The sequence below is a fragment of the Ictidomys tridecemlineatus genome, chromosome 4, assembly GCF_052094955.1.
Source record: "Ictidomys tridecemlineatus isolate mIctTri1 chromosome 4, mIctTri1.hap1, whole genome shotgun sequence".
Classification (NCBI taxonomy): domain Eukaryota; kingdom Metazoa; phylum Chordata; class Mammalia; order Rodentia; family Sciuridae; genus Ictidomys; species Ictidomys tridecemlineatus.
In genome coordinates, this window is record NC_135480.1 from 4,028,061 (window position 1) to 4,052,953 (window position 24,893).

Below are 24,893 nucleotides of genomic sequence, written 5' to 3' on the forward strand. Positions count from 1 at the left end.
TGCATGAGTCCTCCCCCCCGGCTCCTGCGCCGCCCGCCCCCCCCACATCCCATTGTGCCCCGCTCGCCTATCCCGGCAGCCCCCCCAGCTCCTCCTGCACCTCGCGGCCGCCCAGTCTCCTCCATGCTGCCTGGATCCGGCGAGCTGGGTGATTAATTGGCTGTGATGATGAGCGTCCCCGGCGGAGGGGCAGCCGCCGTGATGATGATGGGTTACAATAATGGTCGCTGTCCCCGGAATTCTCTCTACAGTGACTGCATCATCGAGGACAAGACGGTGGTCCTGCAGAAGAAGGACAATGAGGGCTTCGGGTTCGTGCTCCGAGGGGCGAAAGGTAAGAGTGCGGGCCCCTCTGCATGTGTGTGTGCGCCTGTGTGGGGACCGTCCCCGGCTGGGGAGAGCCCCAGCAGCCTTGCCCGGGCGCTCGGTTGCTAGACAACAGTGCTGTTCAGCATGCCGCCTTCCCCGAAAACACGGCTCCTTCAGGCATATTCTGGATTTTCTAGACACGATATTGCTCCGAAGGGCTCCTTCTCCCTCCCTCCCCCACCGTCCTCCCCATCATGGGGGATCAGCGGCTGTGTGCCGTGCTTCAGTGCGGCCACGCTGGGGCTGCTTTGAGCCCCTGGGCTCCGGCACACGGTCACCAGCCCCACTGTCTGGAAGTGGCTTCAGCTCCAAGGGCGGCAGGCATCTGTGTGCTTGTCTCTAAGGTGACTTTGCCAAGGGAAAGTGGCAAGATGGTCCCCTCGGCCGTGGACCAGGTGGCAGCACACACACCCCGGGCCTGTGGTGGGAGGCTCCGGGATGCGGTCCCTGGGGGCGCAGCCACCACCTGCCCTTGGAAGTAGGGGACTTCTCTTCCAAACTAAGACAAAATGGCACCCCCCACGAGAGGAGACATCTGCCCACCGCGTGTGCGGCTCAGCCAGGGGCAAGTTTCCCCCGAGCCAGCCGCGCTGCCCTGCTGGGCCCCACTGAGCCCAGGGAGCCTCCCCCTGCTGGCTGCCCACCTGCTGTGGGCGCAGGCGGCCCACAGAGGTCTGTGCAGAGAGAGGCTGACTCTTCCCGTGTGCGTGTCCTGCCGGCTGCTGCGGGCGTCCCCTCCCCCTGCCCGGCGTCTTCCTCGGCCTCTGCCCGCCCCCGCCCCTCCTGACTGCCAGGAAAGTCCTCCTCTTGCCCTCGAGTTCCACGGGGCAGCTGTGTGGGCCCCAGACACCCAGCCTTGCTCTGCTGAAGGAGGAGGCCCAGCCCTCCTGTGCCATGGCCACACACAGTGGTCACCAAGAGCCAGGCTCCCCCTGGAGAGGGCTGACCAGCAGATTCCACATCTGCGGGGGGGGGGGCCTCCACCGAGGGTCAGCCTTCTGTTGCACCCATGTTCCGCGACGCATGCCCTGGCCCGCGAGTCTGCGTAGACGTGAAATTGGCAAGTGCCTCTGAGCGGAGTTTCTCAGCGCCCTGTGGTAGGGGAGGAACTTTTCCATTTTTAGAACTGAAAATGTTTAGTCACTGGCGCTTTAAAGAAAATGACAGGCGTGTAGACATGTACCGCAAAGCACGCTCTGCTGTGGCTCCGGCAGGGAGGCCCAGGAACATGGTGGAGGCGCCCTCGTGCAGTTGGCGCCACGGCCCGGGCTGGCGTTGGCCAGGGCCCGAGGCTCCAGCCCTCCCCCCAGGAGAGTGGGCTGGGACCACCCCTTCCCGCAGGGGATGCAGGACCCTCCCCACCAGGGTCCCTGGGGACGCGGGCAGGGCGTGGGGCTCAGCTGGTGACCGGTGCCTCTTGTTTTCCCAGCCGACACCCCCATTGAAGAGTTCACGCCAACACCGGCCTTCCCAGCCCTGCAGTACCTGGAGTCCGTGGACGAAGGCGGGGTGGCCTGGCAGGCCGGGCTGAGGACAGGGGACTTCCTGATCGAGGTAGGAACTCGCTGTCTGCGCCTTCTGGTTTGGGGAGAGCGCCGACTCTCCGTGGGGAGAGGGCCGTGAGGAGGCCCACGGCCGGCGCAGTCGGGTGCCCTGGAGCGGCCACAATGTGTCGGGGCTGCCTTTGGGGCTCCGGCGGGGAGTCGTTGGAAGTGAATGTGGAACGCTGGTCTTGTAGAAGCTAGGAAGAAGGGACGCGGCTGCCGTGACGTTGGGGACATGTGCTGTGGATCCCTGGGTGGCTCAGTTGTGTGGAGCTGTGTCCAGGGAAGTCGGCAGGGCCTGTGGTCTGTGGCTGAGAAGTCGATGGATTTACGGTTGTTGGATGGACGTTGGTCCTCAAAGACCAAGGAGCGTGGCGAGAGGGTGGCTGGAGTTGACCGCACGGGGGGAGCCCGTGCGCCCGGAAGTTTGGAAACAGCTCCTCCTTTCAGAGGCGCACTTTGAAGAATGCCCCTGGTGGGCGCCCTCCGCCCGCGAACCCGCAGGTCCGTGTGGGGTGTCGAGTCCCTGGTGCGTCCGAGCCCTGGCCTCTGAGAGATTTCAGTGTTGCTTTCCTTTCCACCTGGAGGGACGTGCTACTCTTCTGGAGAACAGAGGATGTGTCCTCGTTTGGAAAGGGTCACGGTCAATGGGTTGGGTGGACTTGGATGGCCCTTGGTGGGAGGGCCCATCTCTTAGGTGTCCCCCTGTGTTAAACCTGAGCCCTGCTCGCCTGGATCAGAGAGCCACCGTGGGTGGGAGAGGCGGGTACGAGGCCTGCCCACCACATGGGGGACCTGCCACTGGTGGTAGCACACGTCCACCCTGGCGCCAGAGCCCCCTGAAGCCGTTTCCCTGCGTGATGCCTGATCTTGGGACCGACTGCCGTGCCAGCCGGGACTCTGCTCAGGATCCCTGTAGCCTTCCCAAGACCCTGAGAGGCTGGCGGGAACCCAGAGCAGAAACGGCGGGGCCAGGCCAGGTGGAGAGGAGTGTCCTCTGGTCATCCCCGACCCCCAGAGCCTGGCTGTGGTAGGAGTGCGCTAACCGTGGTCCCTGGGTTCCCTGGGTTTGTAACCCTCCTGGAACGCAGGCCTGGGTTGAATCATCTTCTGTAGGATGCAGTTGTGATGTAAATCCCCTTCCTGTGAGGGGGAGGCGTGGCCTGGGCGCGGGCGGGGCGGCTCTGTGAATGGTGAGCCTGTGCGTAGAGCAGGGAGCAGGGCCCGTGCGGAGCTGCTGCGGCTCTGGGTTTCAGTGATGAACGGAGCTGGAAGGGCAGGAGCTTCCCGCCTTGTTTGGCTCCTGGGATTGTTTTCTCCATCAAAGAAAGAGGCCGGGGCAGCCTGGTGGGGGGGGGCGGGGGGCGTTGCTGTGCCTGGACCCAGCCCCAGGGCCCGGAGGGGGCCGTCCTGCTGGGCTGACGCCTCCTGAGGCTCCTTCTCAAGCCCCTTGGCGTCCCCTTCACCTCCTTCATGCAAACGTCCCTGCGTTCTGGAGCAGGTCTCCTGGGGGCACCTCTGGATTCCAGGATTCTAGGAACCGCTGGCCCTGAGGCACATCAGGGCTGTGTCAGAGCTACGTGTCCCCCGTGACCTAAGGCAGACCTGGCCTCCTTGGCCCAGTCCCCACTGGTCACTGCAGCCTGAGCACTGACGGGGTGGGCAGGGTACAGGGGCCGGTCCCCTAGAGGGACCTGCCTCCTTCCAGTCCTCTTCCCCCTTGGGTGCCGCCGGGTGAGCGGGGGACCCCTGCCGCAGCCTCCTGGCCCCTGGACTTGGCCACAGGGCACCTAGTCCCCCGAGGTGTGGTCCCCAGCAGACAGTCTCTACGTTTGCAGCAGAAGCTCCGGCCGTGGGGGATCGTCTGAAACAGCCTCACGTGTCCCAGTGAATGTCCGCCTTGGCCTGAGGCCACCCCTGGAGTCGGTGGCATTTCTGAGCTCTCCATCAGGCAGGTCCTTGTCCCCCGTGTCCCTTGGCAAACCTGCTCTTCCCTCTGTTGCTTGAAAGAGCCTCGAAGGTATGTCAGACTCTTTATTTCCTCTGTAAATCGCATGCTGAGGTCTGAACCACGGGCCAAGCGGCCTCCTCTGAAGACAGCGGCGGCTCTCAAGGTCCCCGGCGCCCACGGAACTCCATTTTCTGTCCTCTAACTTTGTCAGCCCGCCCTGACCCCTCACCGTGCTGGGCGCTGGACCCGTCACGGAGCCTCCCTCCCGTCGTGCCTCATTGCCTTGGGCTCACCGTCTCCCCGCGGCGGCCTGGGGAAATCCGTTCTTTTGTTTTGGGGGGTTTTGGATCCCCACCCCCACCACCACCGAAATCAAAGTTTGGGGTGAATTCCCTGCGACTGGCTACCTTCAGGCTGGGGATCACGAGGGACAGACGGTGTCCGTGTGCGCTCCGTGAACTCGCTCTCAGAGGTGAGGAGGGCGTGTGCGCCCGTGGGTGAGGACGTCTGGTCACCGCGGCCCAGGGCCCTGCAGGGCTGTGTGTGATCTCCTGTCCCTGTCCTCGGGCGGGCCCCAGGACCCCAGGGGATGCTCCAGTCCCACGTGTGGAACAGCAGGGTGTGCTCACACGTGAACGGCGTGTGTCTGCCCGTGACCGAGGTGCCTCCCCCGTGCACTCCCAGTTGTCCCCGGCTGCTCGCGACACCTAACGCAACATGAACACTTGGTCGGTGGTTGTCACCTGATACCGTTTGGGGAATAATGACGAGGAAACCAGGGCATCGTAGTACAGGCAGAGGTCCAGAGGTGGCCCGGGCCATCCGGCAGGGGTGTGGGGCTGGGGCCGCGACCTGGGGGATGGCTGCTCCCTGCTGCAGCCCCTGAGGGTGGAGCCCTGGCTCTTCTGGCAGTGGTGGGAGGTGGCAGCCCCCCGGGAGAGGGCCCGGAGGCACTGGTGTTCTCAGTGGGCAGAGCTTGCAGGGACCGGAAGCCGAGCTTCGAGGAGCCGCTGGCTCTGGGGCCGTGTGCAGCTCTCTCCTGGAGGTTGTCCTGGGAGCCAGCTCGCTCCACTGGATGGGGCAAGTTTACGGGAGTCCTCAGGAGGCTGCGAGGGCTCGCGGGTGGGGGTCCGGCTGCCCCTCCATCCTGCAGGGCTGCAGTCAGACTCGTCCTGCTGCTGTGGCTGGGTAGGGAGTCACGCAGGCCCTAGCCACCCACTGGCTCAGAACCATGAGGTGGGAGCCCAGGCTTCCGGGTCTGGGTGCTAGAGTGTTGCTGGGCCCCGGGGGCAGGCAGGGTGACCACTGCTGGCCTTGCGAGTTGGCATTTTGAACCTGGTCCCTGGCCTTCCATCCAGTCTCCGGGTCCCACGTAGACCCAGAAACCGCGCTAGCCTGGCGTAGGGTCAGCTGTCCTTCCACACCGCGCTTGGACACTTAAGCCTTTCCTTGAGTTCCTTCATAACAGAACAGCCTGCATCTCGCCAGAGGTGGTGGCCCACGCCTGTGGTCCCAGGGGCTCAGGAGGCTGGGGCAGGAGGATCGCGAGTTCAAAGCCAGCCTCAGCAAAAACGAGGCGCTAAGCAACTCAGTGAGACTCTGCCTCTAAATGAAATTCAAAATACGGCTGGGACGTGGCTCAGTGGTCCAGGGCCCCTGAGTTCAATTCCCCACACCAAAAAAAAAAAAGAACACATCCTGTATCTCAAAAATCGTCCATAAGGCAGTTCCAGGTCAGTGTCCAAAGGGCGGACAGCACCCATGGTGGACGGGTGTTCATTCATCAATGGGGAGATCTTTCCCGGGGGGCTGTCCACCCTGGGGAGGGGCGTCGTTTGGTCTGGGAGGAGCCTCCCCGCCGGCCTTGCAGAGGGCTGAGCAGACTCCTGCGGTTTTTGTGATTGTTTTCTTGGCCCTGAAGTGGCCCCTCTCGTTTTTTGTGTTAATTTCCCTAAATAGGTTTTCCCTGCAATTAAAGCAGCGGCAATACCCTTGGTCCTCGGGAAGCCACACTTCGGGCTGCTAATTACTTTTCCTCGTACTAAACACTCGCACTAGAGGTAGATGCTGCTTCCTAATGGGCTGTGTTGGAGGGAGGAGGCTGAGAGGGACGAGGACGCTGAGAGGGAGGCCGCGGGGCTGTCCTCGGAGGCCGCGAGGGGTCGTGTTTCCTGAGCTGGAACTTGAGGAGGGACTCCCGGGCAGGTTCGCCCCAGCGCTGCCCCCAGCACAGCTGGCGGGATGGCCAGCTGCCAGCCCTGGGACCGCGCACGGTCACCTGGAGGGAAGGAAGTGAAGGCCAGCTCCCCCGACCTGTCCTGGCCCACGCTCTTCCGCAGCCTGGACTCGCTGGGGTCTTGGTTTCCCTGTTGGTGAAATGGGGGGTCGGGGGCACCGGCGCCTGCCGTGAGCCATGTGAGGCCCCAGGCTCTCCGTCTGGAGGCCGTGGGGCACGGTGCTGCTCGGGGCTGGCCCGGGGTGCTCGCTGTTGATCCGCGTGTCTGTTGCTGAGGTCTGACTCAGAGGAGAGGCTGAGCAGCGCTAGCTGAGCACATAATAGTCAGTTTCCATAATGACAGATGACTGTGCCCGTGGCCACTCGAGCACCCACCCCCTGCCACCACCTACAGCGGGGCCCTGGCCACTGAGGTCACGCTGGCTGTGGTGGCCCCTTGCGTCTCACTGCAGGGTGACAGCCAGGGCGGGTACCTGCTCCCGTCCCCTGCCCTGACGCCCTGGCAGGCGGCCTCCTGATTTGGACGGAGCCTCTGCTCCTGGGGTGCCCGCCACCTTGTGTCCTTCTGTTCTGGCACAGGGCTGGCTTTTAGATAATCTTGGAATTCCCTTCTCAGTGCCCATTCTACCCTCGAATGGCAAACCCAGGGGCCCAGGCCCGAGCATCTGCGGCTTCTCGGCTGCCGGGACCCTCCAGCTGAGCGGCCGGCCACACTTCACGGTGCACACTCCCCACTTTACCTTTTGGGTTACCATGAGAGACTGTCACGTGCCCTGCTGGGGGTCCCATGGCCAACAGAGGAATTCAGTCCAACCCCAGATCTTCCCAAAGCCCTGTGGATCTTATTCAAACGGTTTCGCGTGACGATTCCATAACTAAGTGTGACATGTCCCCCGAAAGCTCCCGAGGGAGACAAGGCGAGAGGTGAGTACTGAAATGACGGGGTTGGGAGAGTCTTCACCAGACCACAGGTTGGCGCCCAGAAGGGGTTAACTGGGTGGTACCTATAGGCAGGCAGGGGGGCTGGCGCCGGTGGCACTGGGGCGTGATGTTTTGTGTCTGGCAAGTGAAGTCTCTCTCTCTCTGCTTCCTGGTGCCACGTCCTGAGCGGCTTTCCTCGGCCACACTCTGCTGCCGAGTGTCCTGTCCCCGCTCGGGCCCTGAGCTGTGCAGCCAGCCATGTAGCAACTGAGACCTCTGAAACCACGAGACCCACAGTCAACTCTCCTCTGATTTTTCTTGTCAGGGCTTTTGGTCGCAGCAGCAAAACGCTGACTCAAACACGAGGTTCCAGACGAAGCTCTGGCCACTGGGGCCGGGAGGCAGGCGGTGGCCAGGTCCTGAGCTGGGCTCTCAGGGACGCTTGGCTTCTGAGGGCCAGTGTCTTGCTGGTCTCATGTCAAAGTGAAGCCACACGTGTCCCTCTGAGTGCAGAACCTTTCTAGTTCTGTGGCTTCAAGCCATGCCTTTGGGGTCCGCTCCCTGAGGCTCACGCCTTTGGAGTCAGGCGCCCGGAGGTCCCGGTGCTGGGATCTGTGTCCTCCAGGGTCAGGAGGAGCCCCTGATCCGAGGGAGCCACGGCACACCCTGGAGGTTGACCCCTTTTCTGCACACGGCCCTCCTGGACCAAGGGATCCTGCTCTTTGCCTACCATATTGGCTGGAAACAGGTGGCTCCGGCTGAGGAGCCACCCAGAGTCCTGCTGAGAAGGTGGATGTGGACACTCAGCTGTGGCAGGTCCTGGAGTCCTGGCTCCTCCGACCCGGGTTCTGATTTGAAGCATCAGTGATTTCAATTTCAGGCTAAAAAAAGACTCAGAATCACTTCAGGGGACGGTGGCTGCTGTGCTCAGGCTCCGTGGGACTGGCAGATGGCACTGCCCCCGGCTGGAGAGGGGCGGGAGGAGCCTCTGTCAAGGGCACGGGCGGCGTTTGTGTCCAGCTCTGCCTCCTCCTGGTGCGTGAGCTGGCTCACGTGGCTCCGTGGTGGCCCCAGTGTCGTACCTGTAAGCAGCAGAGTGTGTGGAGCACGTCACACAGGCCCTGCCGTCACGAGACTCGGCACATCTGATGATTTGAAAGTCATTTCTGGAACTCTGGGCACTCGCCCCTGCCGCAGAGTTGGGTGCCCACCAGGTGCCAGGCTAGAGGGGAAACAGATGGGCAGCTCACGGGAGGTGCCGGCAGGGCAGAGAGGGCGGTGCCCCGAGGTGGGAGGACGGGGCTCACCAGAGCTGCCTCGCCCACGGGCCGCAGTGGGCACCACTGGGCAGGACTGCAGAGGGCCCAGGTGAGGCGTGGCCAAGGCTGGCCCAGGGAGGGCCCCACGGCCAGTTTGAGAAGGTGCAGCTGTGTGGCTGCTCAGTGCCAACAAGGGACAGAGGAGGGTAGGAAATGGACCAGGGTAGCTGGCTCTGTCCAGGGGCGGAGCCTCGCCCAGGCCCTGGCTCTGTCCAGAGTCCTGAAACCCCAGGCACCAGCCCTGTCCCTGGTGCTGAAGCAGAGAACGGGGCAGTGGAGCCTCCCGGCAGCTCTCCACTCTCCCTCCTGCACTGTCCTCCCTGTCCACTGCCGTGGCCTGTCTGCATGGAGGCCTGTGACTGAGTGGCAGCTCGCCCTCTCACAATGATGAATGGAGACTTGCCAGAGTTGGGTAGCTGCCCAGGGCCCCAGGGACATCTGAGTCTAGACTGACCCCAAAGCTTGACCCATGACCCCTGCCTGGCCAGTGCCTGGGTGGTCCTGGTCCTTGGGCATATCTTACAGACATCATGTCCCCCAAGGCTGTGGCTGCACACGCCCCAGGCTCCCAGGGCCAGGGCTGCAGGGGGCAGTGAAGTGGGCATCTGCACACGGTCAGTGTCTGGCACCGTTGGCTCCCTGAGAGGAGTCCTGTCCACCTGCCTGCCTCCTGCTGCACTGGGCAGACTCCTCTCTCATGGACTCCTTTCTCTCTGGTGCCCTGTAGTCGCTGGGGGGTCTCGGGACATGAGCCAGTAGGTGGACAGATGAAGGCCGTGCTGAGTGCCCTGCAGGGGCTTTAGCTGGCGGAGCTGGCCATCCCTGGAGCCGGGGTGGGCACTGCCAGCTGCAGAGATGGGATAGAAAGGGGCGGGGGCTCTAGAAGCTGCTCGCTGCCTGGGCTCTGGACCAGCCACTCCCAGGCCTTCAGGGCCATCTAACAAGCTCTTCTGCACACACCTCTGGTCAGCCCTGGGCAGGACCCAGGGGTCAGGGAGCTGAACAGGGCCGTGCCTGCCCTCAGGGGCCAAGGTGAGGTCGCAATGTCCAGGGCTGGCCAGCAGCAGAAGCAGGCCATTCAAATGAGTGGTGGACACGCACGCCTGCCCCACCAGCAAACCTTGACCAGACCTTGACCCGGCCACCCCCCTGGGCCCCAGAGGGGCCACGGCCCTGTGCCCACACTCACCTCACCTGTCTGCCTCCCTGTCTGGGTCGCCCTGCTGTGACCCCCGGGAGTTCCCCACAGTGCCCGCCTCCAGCACCCCACCATGGTCACCACCCAGAGCCGAGCGTTTGGGATGGCTCCTTGAAGAGGGAGCCACAGGCAGAGGCCCATCAGGGTCAAGGCCAGAGGGGGACCTGGGAGATGCCAGGAAAGGACAGGAGAAAGAAGGTGGAGAGGACGGGCCAGCTGGTCAGGGAGGTCTCATTCTGCTGTCCTGGGCATTTCAGCAGGGCCGCGTGTGACCTGCTGACGTCCAGGCCCCCGCTGTAGAGGGAGGAGGAGGCAGAGCCGAGGATCTGGGAGGCCGTGGTGGAGGTGGAGCCTGCCCCATGTGCAGTCCAGGGACGGCCACCAGGCGCCCTGCCCTTGCCCTGCCCCTCCGTCTCTGTCCCCGGGTGTGGCAGCTGGGAGGTTGGTCCTGGTGGGTCACTCACAGGGCTCTGCTGTCCCTCCAGGGCTGGTGCGTCACCCATGCCTCATGTTGTGTCCCTGGCCCCAGGGAGGCCGTGTCTCTCTGGGAGCTCGGTGTCCCCTCCCGTGGGTGCCAAGGCCCTGCCTCTGCCAGGCTCGCCCCCTGTGCCCCCCTCGCCAGCGTGGCCTGGGGCCCGTCCTGGCTCAGCCGCAGCTCTCTGCCCTGTGCTCTCCACGGCTCCTTGGCCCGGTCACCCGCCCCCCCCAGCCTGTGCTGGCCGCCTTCCTGAACAGCACAACGCCCCGCCACACGTCCCTGCTAGGGGCAGGGCTGGTCACCACACTGCCGCTCGCTCCTGGAGTTTATTGAACTCGTGGGTTTGCTGGTCAGTGTCTCTCGCCAGAGCCTGTGCCCAGCAGGGCCCTGCTCCCCGGCCCTGGGTCACTCTGCCCTGGACATCACAGTGTGACTCAGACCTGGGTGTGAGTCTGTCATCAAATAGATGACTCCAACTGTCACACTCAGGGTGGTGGGAGGCCGTGGGGCCCGGGACCTCGCAGGCTGGAGAGGGAGGGGCTCCCTGCAGTCCCCTCCTCTCCTCCAGGGCCAGGGCCCCAGGGCCTGAGAAGCTGACCATTACCTGCCCAGGGAGCCAGTGGGCAGGCCCTTGTGCCGTCCAGGTCCTGCCCGATGTCCCTGCACTCCGAGGAGGTCCCAGGCGGGGGCCTCCTCCAGGACCTCCCAGGAAGGGGGCATGGATTCTGCCCTGTGCGAGGGTGGCCACCTGCCTCACGGCACCGCGGTTTCCTACTACTTTGTGCAAATCACGTCACCAGAGCCGGGGATGCGGGGAGGCCAGAGGAGGACGCCGGGCGGGGCTGGAGGGGCGCAGCGTCCAGGCTGGGGCCGTGGCCGGCGTCTCCTCACATGGGTGCCTGGTTTCCATGCCCTGCCTCTTCTGTCCTGGCAGGACATGCCAAGAAAGCCACCACGTTCCCCTTTTGAAGTCACGATCCGGTGGCATTAAGCAGACCGCGGTGCCGCGTAGACACGGCCGCCCTGGGTTCCGGAGCATCTTCGTCCCCTGGAGGAACCTGTTCCCTGGTGACCGCACCCCTCGCTTATGCTCTGCTTCCTGCTCCTGGGCCCCACCCGTCCAGGACGGTGCCACTCAGTGCTCCACTGTCCTAGTGTCTGGCTCTGGGGGTCTCCCTTCCCTCATGGCACTGGGGGGAGCTCAGGGTATCCTCCCGGCCAAGTTGCCCAGGCTGGCCCTGAACCTGCGACCCTCCTGGCTCCGCCCCACGAGGTCCTGGGATCCCAGGCGTGGCACTCGGGTCACGTGAGTGGGATTCCGGGGCAGTTGCTGAGCACCTAGATCCGGCTGGGCCTGAAGTCAGGGGATTTTCAGGTATTCAACCAACATTGCCAGGCAGTAGGAATGGATACTGCCAGCTGTACGGAAAGTTCTAGAATAACACAGTTGGGGGGCCAATGAGGAGATGGGTACTTTTGCTTGGCTTCCCCCAAACCCACCCTCTCTTGATATGGAAAGACCCCTCCTCTCACCTCCTCCAGGAAGCCTGCAGGGATGACCCCATCAGTGCTGACCTTAGCCTTTTGGGGGGTGACCCAGCACCGGCCCCACCCCAGCCTGAACTGTGGCACCAGCTCCTGTCCCAGTGGAGAAGCTGAGGCAGCCACCTGCCCGGGACACAGCCTGACCCTCACTGTGCATCCACAGGCAAGAGAGGCCCCTCTCTGTGCCTCAGCCTCCTCATGTAGGAAAAGGAGCCGACAGAAATATCTGCACTAAACTGAGCGCAGCGTGAGTTCATGCACACGAACTCCCAAAGCTGCCTGGCACAGACTGGGCTCGGGGCACGCAAGTGTCCTCTGGCTGGCACCATGGTGGCCGGTGTTATTTGCAGCCAGTGTCGTGCCGCCCGGCAGGGGAGCTCCCTGTGGGATGAGCCCTGCCTCCATCAGGGCCCGGGACCGCCCTCTGCAGTTCCCAAGGGAGCAGTGAACACCCGCCCTCCAGGCCAGTGGGGGCTCTGGGCCGTGGGCCAGCAGCTTGGGTGGACCCAGAATGACCACGTGGCCAGCAGCTCCAGGCCTAGGTGTGCCCCAGAGGACGGCAGTGCTCACACTCGGCTACGCGGAAGCTCGGGCCACCTCCGCCTGCCTGCTGTCGCTGTGACGCAGCGCCCGGCACCGGCCGTTCACACAGGTCTGCTGCGCTTCACTTCTGCAGACCGCATGCTCAGGGCTGGGGAGCTGGCCTGCTGGGCATCGGTGGGGGGCCTTGTGCTGTGTCACCACGTCACGAGGTGGGACAGAGAGGGTGAGCCAGCCCGGTGTCCCCTCTTGTCATTCAGCACTCGTGGTCCCGACCCTCGTGACCTCGTCTAACCCTGGCACCTTCCAAGGCCCCATTCCAAGGGCCACAGGTGAATCTGGGGACTGAGCTCCCACAGATGGCCCTGGAGGACACACTCAGACCTCGGTGGGACAAGGTTGAACAGCTGTGGCACTGGGGCACACACATGGCGCCACCACACCAGGGCAGCCTGCCCACAGAGGGACGAGGCACCGACGCACCATGGCAGGTGGCGCGGAGGGCCCCGAGCGCTCACTCCACGGTCTGGCTCCCCCTGTTCTCGGCTCCATCCTCCCACGGAGTCTCCCCACAAAGGAGCCGCAGACTGGCCAGGCCTGGCCACGTGCCCTTCTCTGGAGGGGCCGGTGGGCAGCCCCCCCTGACCTCAGGGGGCTCCCGGGACAGGCGGCTCAGGTACGGGAGGAGGAAGACCAGTCACAGGTGGGCTGTCAGCAGGGCCCCTCTCCTTCCCTCCTGGAGATGTGGCCCGTGACAACTTGGGCCTCACGTGCCCAGGGGGTGCTCCCGTGAGCCCCGGAGCCTCGGCCACCACAGGGGCAGGGGGTCCCCTGGTTCTCCCCGGCCTCGAGACGCAGACCCTGTGAAGGCCAGCCGGCCGCGGCCCTGAGTTGGGCCCCTGGCGCTCTGCACGGTGTCCAGGTCAGGGTGGGCACAGGCTGACATGGCCATCTGGCCTGTGAGGACTTCCAGGAACCCCTCCACGACACCTGCAGGCCTGACCGGGCGTGTCCTGTGCCGGGCCCCGTCGGCCCTGGACTGTGTCCTGCAGAGAGGAAGCCTGGATGCCCTGTCCCCCAGCCCAGGTCGGGCCTCAGCCAGGGCCCAGGCCCAGCAAACTTCTGTGGTGACCTCCACAAGGAGCCAGGGCTGCTCTGGGGGCGGGGACGTGATGGGCTCCGGCTGGGGAGAGGGGACGCTCTGGGGGAGGTGGAGGGGTGACGGCCACACAGCAGGGTGGACGTGCCCAGCCCCCGGAGCTTGTGCTCAACAAGGTCGAGATACGGGGGATCTTATGTGAGTTTATCACAATGTTTTAAATTTTACAATCAGGGCGGGGTGTGGCTCGGGGTGGAGCGCGTGCCTAGTGTGCGTGAAGCCCCCATCCACCCAGCACCCGAAAGGGAAAAGGGAAATCTCTTGCTCTAAACTGGGATGAGGGGCGGGCGCCGTGGGCCGGCTGCCCAGGAGGCCAGGGCAGGGCCAGGGGAGCGCAGGGTTGAGGTGGAGCCCGGGAGACCCAGGCAACCTGCCTCATGACGCAGCCCTAGAGTGGACCTGATTCACAGGGACGTCTCTTGACTTCTCCAACACGGCGGGGTCACTGTTGGCCTGGGTCAGGGCCGCCAGTCTGGGCAGCTCTGAAGCAGACCCAGCCCCCCAACACGGCCCCGTGTCAGCAGAGACTGGCTCAGGGCCCCCCAGCCCTCCCGCCCGCCTGCCGGCCTCCACCCCAGCCCTGCGCTCCACTGTGACCCAGCCGCTCTCACTGGTGCCTCTGCCCCCGGACCCCCCGGGTCCTCGAGCTCAGAGCTGGGACCCTCGGTGCTGCCCGCCTGTTACAGGGAGCACCGGGCACCAGGGCCCACAAGTCCTTGTTAAAGAGTGAAAACCACCCAGAAGTGAAGAGAGAGGACGTGACCACACACAGCTCTCCAGCCCTCCTGGCGCCACCTGGAGGGACAGGAGCAGGCGCCGTGCTGTGACAGTATTCATGGTCTCATCTGTGACATGCACAGACCCTGCCTGTACCCTCACACCCTCCCAGGGAACAGAGAGGGCTCTGGAAAGCTCTGCACCCGTGACAGCGGGTGACCTGGGAGCAGGGGAGGAGAGGCGGGTCCCAGGGGACCCGGCTCCTCTGTGCTGTGTTCCTGTCCAATTGAACATGAGCAAGCCGCCACCTCCCGACTCCCAGCCCCAGCGGTGCCTCCTCGCCGCAGGGACAGCTCCACTGTTCTCGCCCCAGAAGGTGCTACTCCTGGGCCCATGGCCTGCTTGTGTCACTTGCTGTCCCCATATGCTGCTGGGAGGTGTGGGGGCAGCTGGAAAGGACGCGGTGTGGACGCAGGAGGCAGTTCCGCGCCATCCCCAGAAGCCGAGCAGAGCCACCGTGGTTTGCACGGCGGTTCCCACGGGGACACGTGGGGGCCCCTCTTGCCTGGGCTGCTGCTAAGTGGCCTCTGTCACTCACCCGACGCTTACTCCCTGGGAACCGTCTCCAGCCTGGACATTGGCCCCAGTGCGGCTGTTATGGATTTTACTTCAGAGGGAATGGGAAATGGCAGTTACAAGGCCCCTGGGTGCTCTCAACCAAGGAAGTTCACCTCTGCGGCAGCCAGAGGGCCGGCGGCCAGCCGGAGTGGGCTGAGGTCGTGTGTGCTGCAGGAAGAGTGGACCAGGTGGTGTGGGGTCCTTTAGGAGAGAACACTCCGGAACTGGAAGAGCCTGTGACACAGGGCCTCGCTGAGCAACACGGGTGATGTGCAGTGTCCCCGCCCTCATCCTCTGACGTCACCCAGCTTGGCATCCACTGCTCTGTGGTCCTCCCTCCTGCCTGGGAACTCCTAAAGAGAGCCTGAAACTCAGTCCCCCAGAAAAGTCAGACCTCATGGGAACTGAGACTGGAGGGGCGGCCCTCTCCGCCTGGCACAGCCCTGCGCCGGGGAGGAGCCTCCCTGCCCGCTGCTGCCTGCACGCCAGGCATCGGAGGCGGCTCGCAGCACCTCAACCCTGTTAGGCTTTGCGTCAGTTACAGTGACGCTAGGCGCTGTGACAAACAGCCCCGGAGGGAATGGCGGCTGTTCATCTCACAACGGGGGTCTGTGTCCTGCTCCCCGCGAGCACCCGCAGGAAGCAGCTGTCCTCCAGGCCGTAACGTCGGCTCCTTCCTCCCGGGCTCCTCCGTCCCCAGCACGCAGTGCCCAGGCTGGGGCTTCCCTGCTGCCACGTCCGGCTGGCGGGAGGGAAAGCGCACATCACGTCAGCTCACGTCCTGGTGCCTCGACTCGCCTCTGGTGGCCATTCCTTGCCACAGAGGCCAGGGCCTGCGAGGTGGCCTCATGCACACCTGGAGGGAACACAAGTGCCGTTCTCTGCTGTCCATGCAGGACAGGCTGGGCACAGGCTGGAGCTCCTGCAGGCAAGACCGTGGAGGGCGCAGGTCAGGAGCTGCAGGGACCCGTCGCTATTTTTCTCTCACGTGAAGGGACGTGAGTGATCTGAGCCACCGGAACTCCCTAACTCAAGGGCAGGGCGTCTGCCCACCCCCTGCGTCCCAGGGGTCACAGTCACGACGCCGACTGCGTGCACTGAGCGCCGACCCTGCCGAGCAGGTTACCAATGGCCACCTTGGATCTCAGTCACCATGAAGGTCCACGCACAACCCTGTCCCCACGTCACATTGAGGGAGCAGGGGCTCCCTGAGGTCAACAGCCTGGTGAGGACCCAGAGCCCAGCCTGAGACTGTTCCCTGGAAGGGGAGGGAGAGGGGCTGGACCTGGGTGCCCCCTGCCCACCTCCCTGCAGTTGGCTCCGGTCCGCTCAGTGCTGGGGAGCACGGTGGTGGTCACATCCTGTGCCACAGGCCAGGTGGGTGGAAGGAGCAGGTGTGCAGCCTTTCATCCTGGAGTCCACGGTGGTGGTCACATCCTGTGCCACAGGCCAGGTGGGTGGAAGGAGCAGGTGTGCAGCCTCTCATCCTGGAGTCCAGACGCCTGAGCCCGAGGGTCCCGCTCTGGGGCTCCAGGCATCCCTGGGCTGGTGGCTGCCCGGCTCCTGTCTCTGCCTCTTCCGCTGTGTCACACCTCCTGCCTCCCCCTGGTAAGGACGCATGGCCCGCACAGAGCACTCAACAGGCCACCAGGGTCATTTCCCATCCCCGGGCCAGAGCGTAGTTCTACCTGCAAAGACCCTCTGTCCAGACAAGGTGCAGACAGGCTCTGGGACTGAGAGATGGACAAGTCTGTTTAGGTGCCACCTCTCAACCCACCATGCCAACCTCCATCCGCGGTGGCTGGCCGCTACAGGGGACACAACCCAGCCCAGTGCAGGCCAGACACCCACAGTCCTGGGCCTCAGGGCCCGTGGGCCAGGGCTGTATCCCCTCCTCCCCCGTCTGAGCCCAGCCCCTTCCACGGGGCCATCCCCAGGCCCCTGACCGCCACCCAGGCCCAGCCTCCTGAACTCCACTGAGAGGTAGGGGCTGGGGAGGGTCAGGATTAAGGCCTGGGGGGGGGGAGGGGCTGATCAGGCCCTGGAGGCCAGACCTCCCTCTGGGGTCTTGTAGGGCACCCCAGGTCCCAGGCCAGCCAGGGACTTGACGGTCACCCGTGCCGTGCAGAGCAGTGTGCGGGGGGTCCATAGTGTGGTTTTGGCTCCAGTCAACGTGTGGCCAGTAAAACAAAATGGGAATCCACTCTGAGTACAGACCCTCTGTACAGTCTGCCTGCGTGTCCCCCACCTGATGCTGTTGGGAGGGTGGCCCTGTGGGCCCTCCTGCCACATGAGGACCGTGAGCAGGTGCCTCTATCAGCCAGGCCTCCGGCCCCCACCGGACACCAGACCTGAAGCCTCCAGAACTGGAGACTGTTCCTCTGGTTCTGACTATTCCACCTGTTTGTGGCTTCTGCAGCCGCAGCCTGAGTGGGCCAAGCCACCTGTCAGTGCCGGGAAGGCTGACCATGTCCACCCAAGGCTGACCATGTCCACAGCTGCCACCCGGGTCCCAAACGCAGAGGCCTCCAGGAGAGACAGCCCTGGCCAAAAGCAGCCCAGGCCAGCCCAGGGGACTCGCGTTGGCAGGCACCCCACTTCTGGGCAAACCAGACTGGAGGTTCTTGACAACCCCTGGGGCGCAGGCAGCAGCTGCTCAGGTTTCCGTTATTGAGCAGAAACTGAGCAGAGGACGCACAGCCAGGCCGCAGGGGCCACCTGTCCGATGGCATCTGCAGAGCACTGCTCCCTGCTCCACTCTGTGACTCACCCTTTGCTTCAGTAGGAAGGGGGGGCTGGCAGCCTGGATCCTCGCCCCCCACCCTGCGCTCCCCCCGCCTGTCTCCCTGTCTGTTAGGGGGGCCCGTGCCCGCTGTGCGGGGTGTCTGGGGTCCTCGGCACCCGGGAGCCGTGTTCCTGGCAGTGGGTTCTTCCTGCCGTGGCCGCGGTCTTGCTCTGCACCAGCCCACTCCCCCTGGACTCCGGCACCGGGGCGCCCACGCGGAGCAGTGCGCGATGATTAGTGTATTTACCAGATTATGGGATCAACTACTTCGCCAGGGAAAATTAGCCCAAATTGCCATGTGCCTCACAGCCCACTGCAGGCTGCTGGCGGTCACAAGCGTGCCACCCAGCGTCCTCGGCTGCCCAGGGAGTGGACACGGAAGGGGAACCACCACCACAGGCCTGTGTGAGCCTCGGTGGCCTGGGATGGCAGAGGTGGCTCCGTGTGTGCTGCTGGTGGCCCCTGGAGCCCGGCCCATGGAGGACCGGCTGGGTGGCTGGGGCTGGCCCAGGGCCCAGGCAGCAGCGCTCTGGACTGCAGAGTCTGGAGGTGCACAAGGCTGTCTTCCCAGCAAGTCCAGGCATTCCCCCCCACCCCGCCTGCTCTTCAGTGTCCCCCAAAGTCATGGTGTCCCCATGGGACCTGGTGCCACTTCTCGCCCAAGCATCCAGAGCGGTCACTAGAATCAGAAACCGTTCCTCAGCACCTCCCGAGTGTTCAGAAAGGTCCATTCCTTCAGCTCAGGACCCAGATGGCACTTGGGGACCTGTCCCTGTCTTAACCTGCCATTGCCCTGTGGCAAGGTCCCTGTGGGTGGACCATGGGCTGCCCTGCAGGCACATGCCCACTCCCGGGCATTGTCTGCCCGCTTCTTGCTCATGGAGATGAGCTCTGCCGCCCTGTGGCTAGGTGCAGGCCATGGCCCAGGTCAGGCGGGCGGCCACCCTCCTCCGCTCCAGGGCACAGAGGGCAGTCCCCCACCTGGGTGGCAAGCTGGACCTTCACACTCGGGTGGCGATGGCTCACGTCCCCACAAGGTGCCCACCAGTGTGGGCTGTCTGCTGTGGCTTGCCCTGGTCTCCCGGTCCTGGCTGTCCTTGCTCGGTGGTGAGTGGGTTCTCCGGGCTGGAAGGGCTCTCCGGGCTGGCACGTGAGGATCCGTGCAGTGGGGACATCTGTGCAGGAGGGAGATACCTGCTTCGTTCTGTCCTGTGTCAGGCTTCTCCACCAGGGCCCAGGCCACCAGGGTCTCCGCTGACGTCAGAGGAGTTGATTTGCATTGGTGGGGGCCAGGAGCCTCCTCCCTCTGCCTCTGTCCCCCATGCCTGTCCCTGTCCCTCTCTCATGGTGTCATGTGGACTCCCGTGTCCATGTAGTCCAGGAATCTAGATCAGCTGCAGACATGACCCTCTCCCAAGTCCCAGCGGCCACTCCTCGCCCAGCACAGGGTCTGGAGGGCCCCAGATCAATACCTCCTCTTTCCCAAAAAACAGACAATACAGAATGTTCTCCCAAAGGCCTTCTGCCTGCTCTAGCCCGCGCTGCCCTGGCAGCCCTGGTGCCCACCGTATTCTGAGTGCCCACTGTGTGTGGGGACGACACCACTGCAGGGCTGGGATACCCAGGCACTACACAGCACCCATGCCAAGGGGGGGGACAATGTTGTTGTAAACGGAGGTTCTTCAGTGTCATCTGTAGCTTGGACTGTTACCTGGTAAAGACAGGAGCCTGCTGGGCCAGGGACGTGGTCTAGACCGATATGTCCGCCTGCCCCCGATGCCTGCGGTTTCCCAGCCTGGAACCCAGCCCAGTGGAGACCTGGTGTCATGTGACGTTGGTGCCAGTCCTCTACCAGACTGAAGAGCACATGGGCTCTGGGTGTTCCGCGCGTAACCAGGCACTTCTCAGAACAGAGAGAACACTGTCATTGTACTGTGCAAACATTAAGTCTTCAAAGTCACATTTTTTTTTTCCAAAAGTAACGGAAAACCTAATTAGCTGACTTCTGCATACGACTCTGAGAAGCAAAACACAGGAAATTACCTCTGGAAACCACCTTCCTGTTCTGAAGCCAGTGTTTTCTGTGGCGGGCCACAGGCAGCCCTCAGGAGGAGCGCTGCCATCGGTGAGCCACGCAGCAGGAGGCGGCTGGGGACGCCAGCAGGGAGCAGGGCACCAGGGGCAACGTCCCCCAGGCTGCCTCCCACGGGGTTTGGGTTTCAGGACGGCTCGCTATCTGGGGTTCAGCCACATGTCCCTCTGCAGGGCACCTGAGTTGTGTATTCTGTCCCCTACAATGTCCATCGTGTGGCCACCTGGGGCTGGGCTGCAGGTGAGCCTTTGCTGAGCCCATTAGCACCTGAGACCTCGGGTTCCTACCCAGCACAGAGACACTGGAGGCCGAGAAGGCGGACCAGCACCACAGCTGTGGTGAAAGGGGAAGGGGCGTGCGTGTGGACCCAGGGAATGTTCCGGATGGTGCCTCCCAAGCAGGTCCTCTGCAATTCAAGCTGGGCATGCCACATGCACAAGTGCTAATTGTCCCAAGTCTGGGCAGCCCCGGGCGCCTCTCCAGTTTGGGGCAAAGTGGGCCTTATTTATCGCAGGGCCCTCTGCTCCTGTTCTGCATCCTGGCACGTGACAGGTCCCTGCCTCCCCTGAGTGGCCTCTCCCACCCCTTTCAGGGGCCGCTGTGGATCTGGCTCTGAGGGGTCTCCTGGCCCTCCTGGCCCCAGGTCCCCTGTATCCAATTCCAGGTAGCGTGGAGTGCCTGTCCGGGGGCCAGCCAGCTCAGGGGGGCCTCCTGCATGCCCATCTCTCTGTGGCTTCCTCTGCTGCCAAGGAGGACCTCAGACCCGGGCCTCAAAATAGCCAGTGGCTTTCTCCTAGCGCCAGAGGACCAGGCCCACCATCAGGCTGAGCGGGCTGCGCTCCCAGGGCTCCGCGGCAAGGCCTCTCCTTGCCCCTCCAGCCTCTGGGGGCTCTGGGGGCTCCCTGGCTTGTGGCCGTGTCCCTCCTATCTCTGTTCCCGCCTGGGGAGAGTGCGGTCAGCTCTGTGTGACTCAGGCTCACTTTCTCTCCTAGAGGACACTAATCCCTGGGGTAGGGCCCTAACCCTCCTCCTCTCCAGTGTGACCTCATCCTACCTACCCACTCCCCAGGCCGCACTTGGTCCCGGTGGGCCTGGATTTCAGGGTGCGCCTGGATTTCAGGGTGCGCCTGGGTTTCAGGGTGGGCCTGGGTTTCAGGGTGCGCCTGGGTTTCAGGGTGCCCTGGGTTTCAGGGTGGGCCTGGGTTTCAGGGTGCCCTGGGTTTCAGGGTGGGCCTGGATTTCAGGGTGCCCTGGGTTTCAGGGTGCGCCTGGATTTCAGGGTGCCCTGGATTTCAGGGTGGGCCTGGGTTTCAGGGTGGGCCTGGATTTCAGGGTGCCCTGGATCTCAGGGTGCGCCTGGATCTCAGGGTGCGCCTGGATTTCAGGGTGGGCCCGGGTTTCAGGGTGCCCTGGATTTCAGGGTGCCCTGGATTTCAGGGTGCCCTGGATTTCAGGGTGGGCCTGGGTTTCAGGGTGCGCCTGGGTTTCAGGGTGCGCCTGGATTTCAGGGTGGGCCTGGATTTCAGGGTGCGCCTGGGTTTCAGGGTGCCCTCGGTTTCAGGGTGCCCTGGGTTTCAGGGTGCCCTGGGTTTCAGGGTGCCCTGGGTTTCAGGGTGGGCCCGGATTTCAGGGTGCACCTGGGTTTCAGGGTGGGCCTGGATTTCAGGGTGCCCTGGATTTCAGGGTGGGCCTGGGTTTCAGGGTGGGCCTGGATTTCAGGGTGCCCTGGATTTCAGGGTGCCCTGGAACTCAGGGTGCGCCTGGATCTCAGGGTGCCCTGGATTTCAGGGTGGGCCCGGGTTTCAGGGTGCCCTGGATTTCAGGGTGCCCTGGATTTCAGGGTGGGCCCGGGTTTCAGGGTGGGCCTGGATTTCAGGGTGCCCTGGATTTCAGGGTGGGCCTGGGTTTCAGGGTGCGCCTGGGTTTCAGGGTGCACCTGGGTTTCAGGGTCAGCCTGGATTTCAGGGTGCGCCTGGGTTTCAGGGTGCGCCTGGGTTTCAGGGTGCCCTGGGTTTCAGGGTGGGCCCGGATTTCAGGGTGCGCCTGGGTTTCATGGTGGGCCTGGATTTCAGGGTGCGCCTGGATTTCAGGGTGCCCTGGATTTCAGGGTGCCCTGGATTTCAGGGTGCGCCTGGATTTCAGGGTGCGCCTGGATTTCAGGGTGGGCCTGGATTTCAGGGTGCCCTGGGTTTCAGGGTGGGCCTGGGTTTCAGGGTGGGCCTGGGTTTCAGGGTGGGCCTGGATTTCAGGGTGCGCCTGGATTTCAGGGTGGGCCTGGATATCAGGGTGCCCTGGATTTCAGGGTGCGCCTGGATTTCAGGGTGGGCCTGGATTTCAGGGTGCCCTGGATTTCAGGGTGCCTTGGATTTCTGGGTGGGCCTGGATATCAGGGTGCCCTGGATTTCAGGGTGCCCTGGATTTCAGGGTGGGCCTGGATATCAGGGTGCCCTGGATTTCAGGGTGGGCCTGGATTTCAGGGTGCGCCTGGGATTCAGGGTGCCCTGGATTTCAGGGTGGGCCTGGATTTCAGGGTGCCCTGGATATCAGGTTGGGCCTGGATTTCAGGGTGGGCCTGGATTTCAGGGTGCCCTGGATATCAGGGTGCCCTGGATTTCAGGGTGGGCCTGGATATCAGGGTGCCCTGGATTTCAGGGTGCGCCTGGATTTCAGGGTGCGCCTGGGATTCAGGGTGCCCTGGATTTCAGGGTGGGCCTGGATTTCAGGGTGCCCTGGATATCAGGGTGGGCCTGGATTTCAGGGTGGGCCTGGATTTCAGGGTGCCCTGGATATCAGGGTGCCCTGGATTTCAGGGTGGGCCTGGATTTCAGGGTGCCCTGGGTTTCAGGGTGGGCCTGGGTTTCAGGGTGCGCCTGGATTTCAGGGTGCCCTGGATTTCAGGTTGCGCCTAGATTTCAGGGTGCGCCTGGGTTTCAGGGTGCCCTGGATTTCAGGGTGTGCCTGGATTTCAGGGTGCCCTGGATTTCAGGGTGCGCCTGGATTTCAGGGTGCGCCTGGGTTTCAGGGTGGGCCTGGATTTCAGGGTGCCCTGGATATCAGGGTGCCCTGGATTTCAGGGTGCGCCTGGATTTCAGGGTGCACCTTGATTTCAGGGTTGGCCTGGATTTCAGGGTGCCCTGGATTTCTGGGTGGGCCTGGATATCAGGGTGCGCCTGGATTTCAGGGTGCCCTGGATTTCAGGGTGGGCCTGGATATCAGGGTGCCCTGGATTTCAGGGTGCGCCTGGATTTCAGGGTGCGCCTGGGTTTCAGGGTGCCCTGGATTTCAGGGTGGGCCTGGATTTCAGGGTGCCCTGGATATCAGGGTGCCCTGGATTTCAGGGTGCCCTGGATTTCAGGGTGCGCCTGGATTTCAGGGTGCGCCTGGATTTCAGGGTGGGCCTGGCTCTGCTCCTCCTTGTTTGGAATAAGGCCAATCCTCAGAGGCCTCGGAGTGACTTTGCAGTCAGCCCTCTTGCTCTCTCCAGTCTGAGCCACCAGGACCTGCTGGCTCTTCCATTTGCAGCCTGCACTGACCCTGGCCTTGGTGTTGGTCCTGTCCTGAGAGCCACCCATCCTTCTTGGGCCACCTGCCACCTGTCCCAGGTCGCTATGTGGTCGTGGCCACTTGCTGAGGTGGACAGATGTTTCTCACTCTGAGCACAGGCCCGCCCTGTCCCACCGACTGCCTGGAGGGCTGCCCGGCTCGGGGCGAGCTGGGCGTGGGCATAGCACACGGCACACATCTCCGGGTTGGTGCAGAGCCCTCGTGTTCGGCAGGGCTGCCCTCCACACAGAGCCTTCTGGAAGCCCCCGGCGCTTTCCTCCTGCGTTCCCCTGACAAGCACCGGGTCTTGTGGCTGCAGCTCGCAGCCAGGCCAGGCTGAGAAGAGGGGTTCAGCTGAGCCAGTGTCCCCCACACAGTGGGGAGGAGAGAGGACAGGCCGGGCGGCTGGAGCTGGATGGCCAGGCCCTGGTGCATGTGGAAACACGAGGCCTGGGCATGGGCTGGGCCTGCCGGTCAGCCAGGGTCCGGGCATCAGAGGGTGATGGGGGACAGCCCTACAGTAGGTGCACCTCTGTGTCAGCTGCCTTGCCCCAGACACAGGGCAGCCTCCTTCCCGCTCGAGCTACTGGTCAGTGGCATTGGTCAGGAGTGGCTGAGGTGGTAACCCAGGGACACCTGGGGACAGCCAGGGTGGGCCCCAGAGGCAGCAGTGTTCTCAGTGACCCCTGAGGGGGCCTGAGAAGATCAAAAGCTTCTGGGACCAGAGGACAGAGCCCCCGCCGCCCCACGTCACCCCCCGCCCGCGGGTGTGGGCAGCCGGCCTGCTGCGGCCCTGAGAGGTGGGCGCGCCGCCGTTAGTAGAGGGTCCCGCAGTTGGCCAGGTCACCCCTGCGCTTCCCACCACACGTGGCCCCAGGGCTGTGGTGACTGCACGTGACCTGGCCTCCCTCCCACAGAGGCTACTCCTGCTGGAGGGCGGTCAGGTGCTGGGCCCCACGAGGCCAGCTTTGGGCTCTGTGTCCTTGTCACCCAGGGCAGCTGAGTGACAGAGGCCTGTAGAACTCTGCACCCCTCCCCACTGCCCTTTGCACCTGGTCAGCAGCAGCCCTGGTGAGGGGCCAGGGAGCCGTCTGGGGTGTGGCTGGGACGAGAGCCTGGCTGGGGTGCTGGGGGAGGGGGTCCCCGGGTCGCGTTTCCCTCGGAGCTCAGGCTGCGGTGGGTACGCGCCCACAGCCCCGCACCGGCCCTCTGCGCGGGCAGCGTTTCCTGCGGGCTGGGATCGACTGCAGGCTGCACACGCATCCCCTTCCGCCTGGCAGAGCAGTGGGCGGGCTCTGGGCACAGCCTGTCTGCGCAGGGGGCCCCGCCCGTCGGGCTGCATCCGGGAGCCCCAGAGCGGGACCATTGGCCCAGCCAGAGCCGTGGGGACTCCTGTCCACCTGCTACTCAAAAGCCTCTGTCCACACACTGCTGGACCCGGTCCTGGGTGGTGGGTGGAGGCAGCAGGAGGTGGAGCCCAAGGCCTGGAGCTCAGGGGGTCAGACAGGTGGCCGCAGGGTGCCTGCCCGTGGGGCTGGTGCGGGCTCCACCCGCTCTGGGCCAGGCGACCTTGGGCTCCTCACTGCCCCCCCCGCCGTGTCATCCTCCCCACTCCAGGGAGCAGACCCCTCCCTCTCAGTCTGCCACATCCTGTTGATGTGCTGTGCCACCTCACCAGTGCTGGGCACACGGGGCTCGCGCTACCGAGTGACCCCGTGCACCTAACCAGGGAGTGGGCCCAGCAGGAGTGGCTGGTCCTTCTTTGCCCATGGACCCTGCTGTACAAAAACGAGCCTATCTCCTGGCCAGGGCCCTGGAGGGCCACACCTGGCGGATGTGTAGCGGTCAGGAGGAGGGGGGCGCAGGAACCAACAGTCG

General features: G+C 64.1%; 1 protein-coding gene across 1 annotated transcript in view; it reads left to right on the forward strand.

Moving 5' to 3' along the window:
- Window positions 1-24,893, forward strand: part of Shank2 (SH3 and multiple ankyrin repeat domains 2) — a 380,130-nt gene that overhangs the window by 267,121 nt on the left and 88,116 nt on the right. The window contains 2 exon segments of the mRNA XM_078045409.1: window positions 252-334; window positions 1,799-1,923. Coding sequence (XP_077901535.1) covers window positions 252-334; window positions 1,799-1,923 — 208 coding nt within the window.